Source organism: Lutra lutra, chromosome 10 (genome assembly GCF_902655055.1).
Source record: "Lutra lutra chromosome 10, mLutLut1.2, whole genome shotgun sequence".
NCBI lineage: Eukaryota > Metazoa > Chordata > Mammalia > Carnivora > Mustelidae > Lutra > Lutra lutra.
This window is the reverse complement of record NC_062287.1, coordinates 17,198,162-17,211,024: the sequence shown is the minus strand read 5'-3', so window position 1 is coordinate 17,211,024 and position 12,863 is coordinate 17,198,162. Positions and strand designations below refer to the sequence as shown.

General features: G+C 53.5%; 1 protein-coding gene across 2 annotated transcripts in view; it reads right to left on the bottom strand.

Annotated features, from left to right (window-relative positions):
- SORL1 (sortilin related receptor 1) overlaps window positions 1-12,863 on the bottom strand; it is a 153,009-nt gene that overhangs the window by 121,385 nt on the left and 18,761 nt on the right. For both annotated transcript variants that reach the window (XM_047690800.1, XM_047690801.1), the window contains exons 3-5: window positions 9,411-9,536; window positions 2,773-2,934; window positions 1,072-1,139 (exon numbers count right to left, since the gene is read on the bottom strand). In XM_047690800.1, coding sequence (XP_047546756.1) covers window positions 1,072-1,139; window positions 2,773-2,934; window positions 9,411-9,536 — 356 coding nt within the window. The remainder of the gene's footprint in view (window positions 1-1,071; window positions 1,140-2,772; window positions 2,935-9,410; window positions 9,537-12,863) is intronic.

Here is a 12,863-nt window from a genome sequence, read left to right as displayed (position 1 = left end):
GGAATCATGTTTGCTGAGTGGGAAGGGGTCGAGTGACCCAGTGACCCAGCAGGTCTGCTCCTGAGTATCTGTCCTGCCTGTTCGTCTGCACGTGTCCAAGAGCACCTGCATCCTGTAACAGTGAAAGGCCAGAAGCAAGGATGACTAACACCAACCGTATGTCTTCAAGGCCAGCCCTACTGACTTCTCTCTCCTTCTCAGAACCCCAACAGGGGCTCCCCGCTGCTTTTGGAATTCAGTTCAGATTCCTTTACCAAGCACTGTGGTTTCGGATACCAGTGTCCCTTCCTATATGTCACCCAACACACTGTCCAGAAGTTAGACTCCCTGTTCCCCCACCCAAGCGCCACAGGGACCTGTCTCTGCCTTTGGCCACTCTGTTTCTATCTGGCATCCCTGTCCCGCATACCTGCAGGCCCCTCCTGGGACCTCCGGCCTCTTGCACATGTCTTGGCTCCTAAGCAACCTCCTCCATGGACTATCTGGGACCGTCGTGTCTGGAAAGACTACGCTCCCCCCTCCGGCTTCTCCCGCTTACATCTGTGACTTCTACGCTCCTCCAGGATGCGTGTTATGTGCACGAAATGCCTTTTCTTACCACGTCAGCTATGGTCTCCTTAATAACTATATCCATAAATTATTCAACTTCTTCTACCCTAAAGCATCTAGCATGTTTTATATTCAGCAGACATCCAAAGAAAATACGTTATGAATGAACAAGTGAATAAATGTTATACAGAGAAAAATCCCACTTCTGTTATCATGCTCGAAGAGTGAAGGTCTTTAGAAATTCTAATCCATGCAAGTGCCCCAAGACTCCCCTGGGTTCCCCGACAGATTAAAAAATGCAAAAGCTCCATTACTTCTCTCACAAATAACCTTCCTTTCTCATCCCCCACTGCCCTGTGCAGTGAGTGTGTTGTACTCGAAGCTCTAATTCCCAGGTCTAAAATGTGCCTTTCCGAACCACCTGCTCCACATTTCAGGTGAGGGCAGGTCTGTCCTCCAGGAAGGAGCCAGAACTGGAGAAAGGTGATTACATAATTCAAACTTCTTAGATGGATGACTTACCAAGAAAAGGACTTCACGTGTTCCTGAATCAGGATCCAGGTCTGGCCAAAATCGTCTGACTTCCACAGCTGCAAAGACCAAAAGGACAAGAAGGGATCAAGATGCAGGGATGCCTGAGTGGCTCCCTTGTCTGACTTTAGCTCATGTCATGATCCTGGGTCTTGGGTTCGAGTCCCACATCAGGCTCCCTGCTAAACAGGGAGCCTGCTTCTCTCTCTGCCAACCATGCCCCCACTTGTGCGTGCTCGCCCTTGTGCTCTCTCTCTCTCTCTCTGACAAATAAATAAATAAAATCTTTAAAAAAAAAAAAGAAGAAGAAGAAGAAGAAGAAGAAAAAGAAGCAAAAGGCAGGCATAACCTGAACGGCATGGCCATCAGGCCCCACCATAAGTAACACACAGTCTGGGAAGGCCGGCCGGGAGATCGGGAAGGCCGGCCGGGGGATCAGCAAGGCCAGCTTGGTTACTCCAAATCCGAAGAGTGGGGGGTTGGGGGCAGGCAAGAGCTGTACCTTCCTGTTCCTCTCTGCAGTTACTAAGGCCTTAAGAACAGCTGTAAGGAAAAATGAGTGGGGACTGTCTTCCATTTACGAATCATCTGAAATTACAGTTTACTCGACACCAGCCATGAGGGGTAGTAAAAACAAAAGGATTACACTCTGTACTTTCCTGCTTTTCCCTAAAAACTCGAAATGGCCCACAGTGATTAAAGGTGAACAGAGGGGACCCTGGCTAAGTGCAGAGGCAAAGAGCACCAAGGGGAACCACTTGAGTACAAACGACACGGCCGAGAGTGATGAACTTGCTGGTTTGGCCAAAGCCCCTGAACTCCCAAACACAGCACCTGAGCGTTCCTCCGGCCCTAGCGACCACATAGGAAGAAGCAGAAGACTAAAAATAACGTTAATCCACCTACACAGTAAACTGACCCAGCCTGTACTTAGGTTACTCCCTAAGGCAAGGGAAGGTAAACAGATCATGTTTTGGTTAAATAACCTGCGAAGAAAAAGAACCGTTCCAAGGTTCCTCAGACCCAAGCCGTTCAAAACTCATCATGAATCCAATCCTACAGGGTCTGCCGGTTTCATGGGATTATACCAGACCAATAGCCCCGATTCGGCAAGTTTCAACCTTGAGATATAAACCCTACTTGGGCTTTCTCCCCATCTCACTCTCCTTCAAATCCAAATTAAAGGAGAAAAATACACATATTTGTATTACAGGTGCGCACGCGCACACACACACACATACACATGTAGGGAAAAAAATTAAAGTTAATGGTAATTTCAAATAAATGGTACAAAAGCAGTGAGTTTAAGGTGGGGGGTGGGAAAGGTAGAACAGAAATTCAAGAAGAGGTCCCAGCAGAGCCCAGACTCTAGGCTTCCTTAGCTGGCTCTCGCGGATTAATTTCCAGAGCTTCGAGGTAGCCCCACACCCACAAAGGTGCATCGATACCGAGAAGGGTATGATGTTTGGCTACAAGGGCCTGCGGAGCACCGGGCATTGCCCCCAGGGAGCTGGGAGGCAGACAGAGAGGGTCAGGGAGAGACACTTCCCTCAGGCATGGGAAGTCACCTAGCGCAAAGGTTAGCTTGGCAGAGGAAGAGGGAGGGTGGCAGAGGGAGTTCACCCAGAGGACACACAACCCACAGGGGCAGGAACAGAAAACCAGAGAAGCAGGGTTCCAGAGCTCTCTTACCTGCTTGTTGGGGTGAGACCTGTCAAAGCCCAGGAGAAGGTTGGAGGCCTTGCTGTGCAGGAGGAGATCGGCTGCCCGGAACGGGATGGAAAAGCCATGGATAGTGTTGCAGAAGTCAAACGTGATCCAGAGGTACTGGGCGTAAGCATCTGCAAAGATGTACTGCAAGAGAAAAAAGGCAAGCTCAGAGCGGGGCTCCGCCAGGGCCGCCCAACACCCTGTCCCCAGCGGTGTGTGCAGGGTCGGGGGCCTGCAGGGGCCCCCACTTGGCCTCCTCCCCATCTGCCGGCCGGGAGGAGATGCTGGCACACACCAAGCAAGGCTCAGGGAAGGAAAGGGTGCAGGAGAGGCTCCCCTGTCACCAGCTCAGCAAGCTAGTCAAGCCCATTTTTTCCTTGAACTGACCTGGCCATTCCCACCCTCCGGCAGGTCACTGAGGCACCATCAGAGGGCAGCGGGGACCCAGAAGGCCTGCTCTTCAGAGTGGCTGCACACAGATAACCCTGCTTCTCTCCCTCCATTCTCTGAGCAGCTACGGAAGTCCCTATAATCACACCCTAGATGGATTAGGGTGTGGATGGACTCCTAGATGGATTAGGAGGATTAGCTTCTTCTTCTGGCCACCAGGCCAGGGGACAGGGCAGCTCCAAGGACCAAGCTGCAGGAGGGACCGGCCGCCTCACTTGGGGGCATGGCAGGAAAAGCTCTGGTGAGCAGGGCCTTCACCTGACTTAGCCCTGCCCAGGTGAGCGGCTCTGAACAAGTAGGACCGCACAGTGACTGCCAGCCTAGAGGGTCCTCCAGGAGAAAGGACCACAGCAATTCAACCTCACAAACGTACATTGGGCTATTCCCCGTGGACTGGATGCTGTGGGCGCCACAGTGAACATCCAGAATCCTTGCAGTCTCACATGCGAGAAGACAGACGTGACCGTGGGTGACTCAGGGGGAACTCGGGGAAATGAGATTCTGCGGGGGACCACAGACAGAGTCCTGTGAGAGCGCACGGTCCAGAGGAGTCCCAGTTTGGGAGCTCAGAAGGGACTCAGGGAAGATCTGGCCCTTGGAGGGTAGGCAAGACTTCCAGAGGGATAGAATATCCGAGTCGAGGGCAGTATGAGTTCGGGAACACAGGGGACAAAGGTAGAGCACGGACTTGAGGACGGCCAGGAGGGCCTGTGGGAAATGTCTACAGAGCACAGAGGGCAGCAGGCCTGGAACGCACAAGAGAGGTGGGAAGGGCAGCCCCTGCTTCTGGAAGGGTGAGGGCAGCTCAGTGGCTCACCGTGGCCAGAGCAAGGGGGACCCAGCTCCCAGCACCCACCAGTCCCTGAAATTCCAGAAGTCAACAATCCAAAGGAACCCGTCCCAGCACACTTCCCCTCACTGACTGCAGCTGACCCAGATCAATCTTCTGCTCAGAATCCTTTTGGCACGAGCAGCGAAGGCATGTCCTAATACTCGTGCCAGTCTGCACGCTGTGTTCACGTTCTCGCTCCTCCGCCCTTGGCTTTTCCCTCCCCGATTCCCAGGAGCGCATTCTACGTGTTCTTTCTCTTGTGTTCCTTCCATGGTCTCTAATGCCGAACTCCAAACTCCGTCGGAGCCTCATTAAATCTAACCGTAAAGGCGAGCGAATGTTTTGAAAGCATAAACGACCACAAGCAAACGCAATGTTGTAAAAACAATTATGATCCTTAAAGGACCATCATCATTTCTGGCATAAGAGGCATTCCCTAGAAATGCCGGAGCCCCTTTTCCTGCTCCGAAATCATCTCTGTTACTAGGGAACGGAGTGCTCTCCGTTTAGAAAGACTTCTCCAGAAACCTATTCCATCGTTTCCAGGGGTTTCACATTTGAAGATATAAAAATCATGAAGCCGGTTATCAAACGTATTATCTGTCATTCACGATGACAGCTCAATGTGTCCAGAACAGGGGCGCCTGGCTGGCTCAGGCGGTGAAGCCTGCAACTCTTGATCTTGGGTTTCGAGTTCGAGCCCGACGTTGGGCATAGAGTTTATCAGAAAAGGGAATGTGTCACGAGCACGTACTGTGTGCTGGGCACTGAGCAGACAAGCTGTGCCAGCCTCAGCTCATGCTCCTCCTAGGCTCATTCCATCCTTCTGGTACTCACAGCCAGGTCCTCCTTTGGGTACAATCTTATCCTCCTTTACTAACCAGGACGCTGGAGTACAGAGAGGTTAACCGGCCAAGGTGAGCCAGGAAGCAGCATCTACAGGGGTGTCTGGTGGGTTCGGAGCCCATCCCTTCACCGCTCACCCAATCTTTTCTTCTCTCCTCCAACAAAGAGGCAGAACTTGCAGAATTTCATGCCTAGGTGTCACCCTGTGCCCCAGGGCTCATCCACGTGCCTCCCTCTCTCAAGTCAGCTCCCCGGTCTTATAGAGGGAGCTCCCTTCCCTGGCCTTGGGCAACGCCATCTCATGCCAAGCCTCCGAGCCCCGCACCTGATGGGCCCGTCCTTGACTCTCCTCTGGCTCCTTCTTCGTCCATCTCCACTCCCCACCCTCGCATAACCTCACCGCTCTTCCATCCTCTGCTGCAAACCTGCTCCATTGTCCACCAGGCCCCATGCAGCTTCAACTACCACCGCCGAGATCAGGCATGTTGGGACTTTTAATCTACAGTCTGATCCTGACTTTGGACCTGACCCTCCTCAGCATCTCCCCTCTGATGCACTGAAGAGACTCACTACATCCACAACGGAGACCTCTGATGCCATCCCGCCATGCCCCAAGCTCTCCACACGCTACACCTGCTTCCGGCCTGAGTCCTCATGATGAGAGCTGGGATTTCTACTCCATTGCCTGGCCTCGGCCCCATGCCCCATCAGCTACCCACCCAGTTATGTTTTCCTCTTCATATCTCTGCTCTCCTTTGCATCCCCAGTGCTACCCATGTTGTGAACTCCCTGCTAGAGCCCGTGAGCAAACTGGGGCCAGGCGCTGGGCTTTTTAGGCCCCCTTGTGCCTTCCCAGGCTTGGCAGGGTGTGAACTGCTCAAGAGGGTGATAGGAACTTTGGCTAAGGAACCGGGCAGCATCATGTCTATATTACCATGACCCCCTCATGACTTCCTGACCCCTTCTTATCTTTCCCCTCTCTGATCCATCCTGCCTCTTGCCAGAACACACGTTTCCCTAAAAGACTCTATGTACAATGAGTCCCCTATTCAAAGATCCTTCCATGGCTCCCCACAGTCTTCGAGGAAAAAAGCAAACTCCTCCATCTTCAGCTGGGGGCCTGCCTCGTATCTCAAAGAGCCCCAGGGCCAACCCTCCATGCCTGAGAAGTGAGTCTCCCTCCTGCCTGTACAGAAGCCACCGACACCTTGACATTGCCCATGGCCTCCTCCCCGTCAAGGACTCCCACCAACTCTGCTCAGCTACTGGAATCACACCCGTCCTTGAAGCTCCATTTCCAATCCCAAGTACCCCGTGAAGCCTTTACTCCTCTGACCTGACCTCACTCAATCCCCAGCCACCACCACCGCCCCGCCACCATGACTTCCCACTATCATGGAGGCATGCTGTGATGTAACTGTGCCACATGAGCACAGGACGGGAGGTACAGTGTGTCCCACTCTGCCTTGAGGTCCCCAGACTGCCTGCCGTCCAGTCTCCTCGAGGCCAGCCCAAAGATGTGCCAGCAGAGCCGACCTACCGACCTACCGGGTGCTTCCTAGACTGTGTGAGGTCAGAAATATCCTCAGACACACCCACCTCTCCCACCCTGTTTGCAATCATGCAATGTTCAGCTTTGGGCTCAAAACGATGTTTCCTCTGAAAACACAAATACCTCTAGAAGCATAACATAAGCTACAGAACACACCTCCATGTTCGCATAAGTGATTCTCTCCAGGTCTCAGTGGGGGAACCAGGAGCATGATGACATGGGAAGAGGAGGCAATGAAGGAATGTATCTCCAGGAGATGAGAACGAAGGGAAAGACAGAGAGGACTACCTCTCAAGGTTGGGAAGCCTAGCAGCACACTCTGGGGCTTTCTGGAAGGAGCCCCAGATGTACTGCTTGGCTGACCTCAGGTGCGCCATGGGGCCAGCAGCACTGCCAGGGGGCCCAGGCTGCGCACTGCTTCAGGGAGGTGGCACGCAAGGCTGAGAAGAAGGAAGTGGGGCTGCTGGCAGGTGCAAAAATAGACCCAAACCCTCACATGACCCCATAGCCACTCCATTTCCATCACAAAGCAAAACCACTAGAGCAGAGCTTGCTTGCCTAACCAGCTCTTCCCTTCCCCTTCCACAGGCATACCCCCTCAGGGTTCCACGGGGCCCTCAGGTGACATCCTCGCCTATGCAGGCCGCTGACCACAGTCATTTCAACCATTTCAAACCCTGCTTCCTGACCACACCCTCAGGTCCTCACACAGAGGATGTGCCCGGGCCCAGCGGGCCTGGTGGTGTCGACAGCGAGGCACCTAGCCTGTGTGATTTTTCTCAGGAAGTGGCAGGTCTCGTGAGGCAATGCGCCTTCCAAGGCAAAAGTAACAGAAGCAACCGGCACAGTGAGAGTCACAGCTTCCTTCCTGAGAAGTTGGGGAGGGGTAACGACTTTCTTTGGAGAACTAGAAACTCAGCAGAGAAGGCTGCCTCTCTAACCCCACTCAGTCTGCTCCAGGCCTGTGCCCCACCTGTCGCTAGGTTTTCCAAGAAGGCGGCTCTTCTTTCATCTCCCCATGGGCTCCAAAGTAGGTCCATCTCTCCAATGAGAAGGCCAAGACGCCCCACCTCCCACATTGGGAGGGCCCAGGCTGAAGGCATGCCCTGGCCTTCCCGTACCCCAAACTTCTTGACAACCACCCCTGGTGTTCTCTTCTTGCGTGCCCCAGTGCCCTTGCTCCTTCTCCACACCTAATGCTCCAAAAGCCCCTCTCCACCCTGCACAAACCCGCTCTGCAAGCCCAGAACATTGTCTTTCCTGTCTTCTGACTACTCAGACATGGATGTGGGCCCAGCAGCTGCTCACCACAACCCATGACAAGCAGGAAGGAAGTCAGAACCTGCTTGCAGACAGACATCTGTGCCCTTGTGGTAGGAGGTGAAGGGGGGGAGCAGAGGGAGCTGAAAAAGAAGATTCCAAGGGGACCACAGAGTGGTCCCAAGGCCACAACTGCAATACGAGTTAGCTCTGGGACAGCGTGTAAAGAGAAGGATAGTAATAGCCAACAGGTACATCCTGGCCAGGTGAGTCATCCGAGTGTTATCTGCTGCTTGCAAGGCAGGAGGCATACAGAGCTCTCCAGGGGAGATGGGGCACAGCCAGCAACCCGGACCCTGGGGCAGGGAGCCTCACCTCTTGGAAGCCAAGAGCAAACCGGGCAGCAGGGTCCACCTAGCTCTGGGAGCGTGAGGTCCCAGGCCTGCCCGACCAAATGCGGCGGGAGAAGCCAGTGCAGATGGCTGGCAATCTTGTCCCCAGAGCCAAATCCCTCCAATACCTCTTCCTTGCTTTTCATTGTGGAGTTAGGGGAGTGAGGGCAGGGAGCTGTTCCTAACTGCCGCTCTGCTTGGAGATCATCAGGCAGGGCTAATATTAACCAGCACGTACCAGTAGTAATTATTCTAGTTTAAAAAAAAAAAATTGTTTCTATACCCGTTAGTAAATAGCTGCTTCCTTGAAACCTGAGAGAGGCCCCTCCTAAGCACCAGCGGCCTGGTCCCTTCCCCAGGGCCTGTCCACCATCCAGCAACTAAAAGGTTAATGTCCGGCCAGGCAGGGTTGCCTTCAGGACCCAGCTCCCTGTGGATGGGCTCTGTTCCAATTGGCCGGGGCCATTCCAGCGGCTAAAGATTTTGAATACAGGCAACCCGAGAAGCTAGTGGTGGGGGGGCCACCTGGCCGGAAGACCCTGAGGGTCTTGCTCCTTTCTGGATGAGCAAAGAGCAGCAGCTTCCCTTCCCTCGAAGCTTTCTGATCGTCCTTAGCAGCAGTCATCCTGCCTCTGGACACGAGCGAGGGCTCCCCAGAGCAGGGAAGAAAGCGGTCAAGTAACAACTGCTCAAGCCACAGAGACCTAACCTCGCAGGCTGCCTCATTCCTGCCCTCTCGCCTCCGCCTCCCCTCCATCTCTCTGGGGGCCCAAGGCCATCTCAAATCATTGCCTCCTCCAGAACCAACTGCCCAGGTTCTATGGCAGAAACAGAGCCCCGGGCCAGCCAGCTGGGAAAACAAACGCAGACACAGCAGTATCTGCCCCCTTGCCTCGGTGTTCGTTCCTAGACCGGTACAGGTTGGAGGGAGGGGGACGTGCGCAGGCGTGAACACCCACACACGCGCTGGTGATGCCCCGAAACCAAGCATTCGGCAAGCACTGTGGAAGACGTGCAGCACACGGGTGGTGAAAGTCCCGGAAAACCCATGTAACACTTTTGCCGACCATGAGACGGGCAGCTCATCGGTTGGCAGATTTTCTTTCTTCGCGTTAGCCTGACGCTGCTTGTCCAGAAATCCTGCCTGGCCAGCACCCGGCCTGCCTGATCACACACGAGATGACGACAAGGAGCTCCTTCTCCCAGCCCCGCCCCGCACCCTGAGCACGGCGGTCATCCCCCAATTCAGCCCCATGAAGTTCCGACCGGCGGGACGGCGCCCCCTTACGCGCTTGTTGTCCGCAGGGCTGTGGTAGAACTGGGCGATCACTGCCTCACTGCTGTTTCCCACGCCGAAGCTCAGTTTCTCGGAAATTCTCTTGAACGATTTCCCATAGTCGTAAGACACGTACACCTGAGTCAGGGAGGAGAAGACAAAGAAAAGCTGATGAGAAATGTGGCCGAGAGACCTCTCCCTCCGCCCGCACCTGCCAACGTCCCACCCTGGATCCCGAACGGCATTCCCGGCAGGTCCCTGGTGTCAGGATGCAACAGATGTGAAGAGATGACGCGCCCAGGAGAAGCGGGGCACCCCTCCACCCACCACCCCAAGAGTGTGGGAACAGGAAGCCCGGGGAGCACCGCATCCCCTTACTGCCCAGGGGACACAGGCTCCTTTCTGAGGCCAAGACGCGTCCCTGCAGAGACTGCTGGGGGGGGGACCCATGGATGGAAGCAATGATGACCTCCTCCCCACGGCCGGGTTAAGTGTTGAGCAAATTACATCCAGAGGCAGACAGAATGTGGTTTTCCAAGGGGGAGGGATGGGGCCTTGTTCTGCCATCTGTTGAGATGTCCCCAAAAAGTAATATAATTCTTCAACCCTCTGCTGGGGAGGTCTGTTCCTACAACACTGCAGAGGATGAGAAAGGAAACCCTCCCAGGCCTCCACAGAGAAGCCCAAGAGACAAGAAAGAAGTACTGAGTGATTCACTACACACGGAGGTTGAATATATAGGTTTGAGACACCCCCCCCCGCCCCAGCACTCAGGCTCGCTGATGCTGCCACCCAGGGTGGCGGGGAATGGCCATGAGAGCCCGGCACGTGCCAGCACGACGGACTTCTCCCCTGCTTGCGGGGCTCTGGCTACCCCGTAACCACGGTGGTAAAACCCAAGAGGAAGCGTCATTCACGGAGTGCTTCCTAGGGACCAGACACCGTACCACCCTCTCCACGTGGAAGAACTCGGGGCGCTCTCCCAACAGCCCGGCGTGGCAAAACCAGTTATTAAAATCACTTTACACATAAGGCGGCAGGGGCTGAGAGGATTAGCTGCTCGCCAAAGAAACAGAAAAGGGAAGGAGAGGCGTGGAAATGTGATCCAGGCTGCCTGCCTCCAAAGCCAGAAATCCCAAAGCCATTACACCTCAGGTAAGGGATGGTGGGATAGAAGCCACCAGGTGTTTCGCACCTAGACTGACTACCTAGGCGACGTCAAATTAACATAATCAGGGGATTAAAAACAAGGCTGACAGTCGAAGGCTTAGTTAGGACTGTGGTAAGTTCGAAAGGAAAATGACAGGTGAATCCCAACAAGAATGGGAATGGCTGGGCTCAACCCCGGGAAAGGTACTGCCACCAGGGCCCACTGATGCCACAGCAAACACATCCAAAGGGTCTGTCGCGAGCAGGAGGCTGTGCTAAGTGCCAGATAGGCAAAGACGTGGCCTTCATACTCGTTGTAAATGTGCAAATGTTGGTAAGCAATAACCCTTACAAAGAATGAATTCACATGGCAGGTACAGAGGGAAGCGGGAACGCACACGGGGCGTTAATATTTATTAGATGTAAAGGTTAGAAGAGCACAGATAGCACCTCTGCCAGTATCTGGGCCACAGTGACAGAAACCTCATTATGAACGTCACATTTACAACACAGCGTGTGTCCCCAACCGCCAAGCACGCAGGGAGGGGCTGGCATTAAAGGAGCTTTAAAAGGCAGCAGGTTGAGAAACTCACAGATGATCTCAGTGGGTAAAAAAACAAAGTGATACCTCCTCACTTCCAGTCTCCTGGTCCAGAACGGACACGGAGGGGCCCTGTTAGGTTCAGATGTCACATGTAGGGAACAGACGGCTCCTCAAATAGGGAACTCGGCCCCCTCCAGCTCCAACATTCCCCAAATTGATACTCCACTGTGAGTTACCTCCTCAGAAGCACAGAGGTGATAATAAGTCGTATTAGGGTATCACTTTTCAGTATATATTACCGCTCTTCATCTTTAAAAACTCTGTCTCCCTCGGTGTACCTAGAACATCACACGTCCTCAGTAAAGATTTCTGGAATTACATGTGATTCGAAACCACGGAGTGAGGTCAATGAATGTGTCCCACAGATGTATAAAAGAGAGTGACACGAATAAACCAGTGAGTGAGTGAATGAGGGATTATTTCCATTTAAAGGATGACTGGGGCGCCTGGGTGGCTCAGTGAGTTAAGCCTCTGCCTTCGGCTCAGGTCATGATCTCAGGGTCCTGGGATCAAGCCCCGCGTCAGGCTCTCTGCTCAGCAGGGAGCCTGCTTCACCCCCCGACCCTGCCTCTCTGCCTACTTGTGGTCTCTGTCTGTCAAATAAATAAATAAAATCTTTAAATAAATAAATAAATAAATAATGACAAAAACCAAGACTCAGAGAAGTTAATGACCAGCCCAGGGTCCTACAGCTAGGAAGTGACAAAACGTAATGGGTTCCCTCCAGTCACCGGTCCAGTTGTCTGTCCACTCTTGCAAGTTATCCCCCCCCCCCCAGGAGAATGCTGTCTGCTTCGGACATGCATTGCTCTGTTAAAGGGGGTGATCTTACACTGGGGCTCCAGGCTGGGCAGTGGAAGGAGTGGGGGACAGACAGGGTAAAACACCAACTTGAACAAAACACAGATTCCGGGGCGCCTGGGTGGCTCAGTTGTTAGGCGTTTGCCTTCGGCTCCAGTCATGATCTCAGGGTCCTGGGATCAAGTCCCGCATCGGGCTCCTGCTCAGTGGGGAGCCTGCCTCATCCTCTGCCTCCCCCTGCCTGTGTGCATTCTCTCTCTCTCCGTCCCTCTCAAATAAATAAACAAAATCTTTTTAAAAAGCAAAACAAAACAAAACAAAAAGCTGTTCTTTAACATGCACCTGTAAACAATCTACATCTCTTTATGACTTCCAATGAATAGAAGTTAAGAGTAATATGTCAGGGCTCATCCTACACCTCGAGACTCTTGTAAATGACTCATCAACCTGCCTTCTCTTCTCCAGGTCAAACCATCCTAATAAATTCTTTCCCCTTTAAAACAGCGTAATAATGAGAAGGAAGAGGAGCAAGGAGGGGAAGAGGCAGCAGGGACAGCGGAGGCAGGGAGGAAGGAAAGAAGGCTGAAATGCACAGAAAGCAGCTCCTTCGTACCAGTGCTTCTCAAACGGTATTACGCCTACAAGTCACCCAGCACAACGTAGGTCACAATGCAGACTCTGGCCCGGGAAGTCTGGAGCAGCACCTGAGATCCTGCCTGTCTAATCAGCTCCCAGAAAAACACCCCCCGCTGCTGATCCACAGACCACACTTTGGAGAGCAAGGTTTTACAAGCACTTGTCTCACCAACAAATGAGAAGACCAACAGCAGGTTAACGACTCGGCTCAACGCCCGACTGCTAACGAACGGCAGAGCCCGGATTCAACCCCAGCCGTACCGACTGCAGAGCCA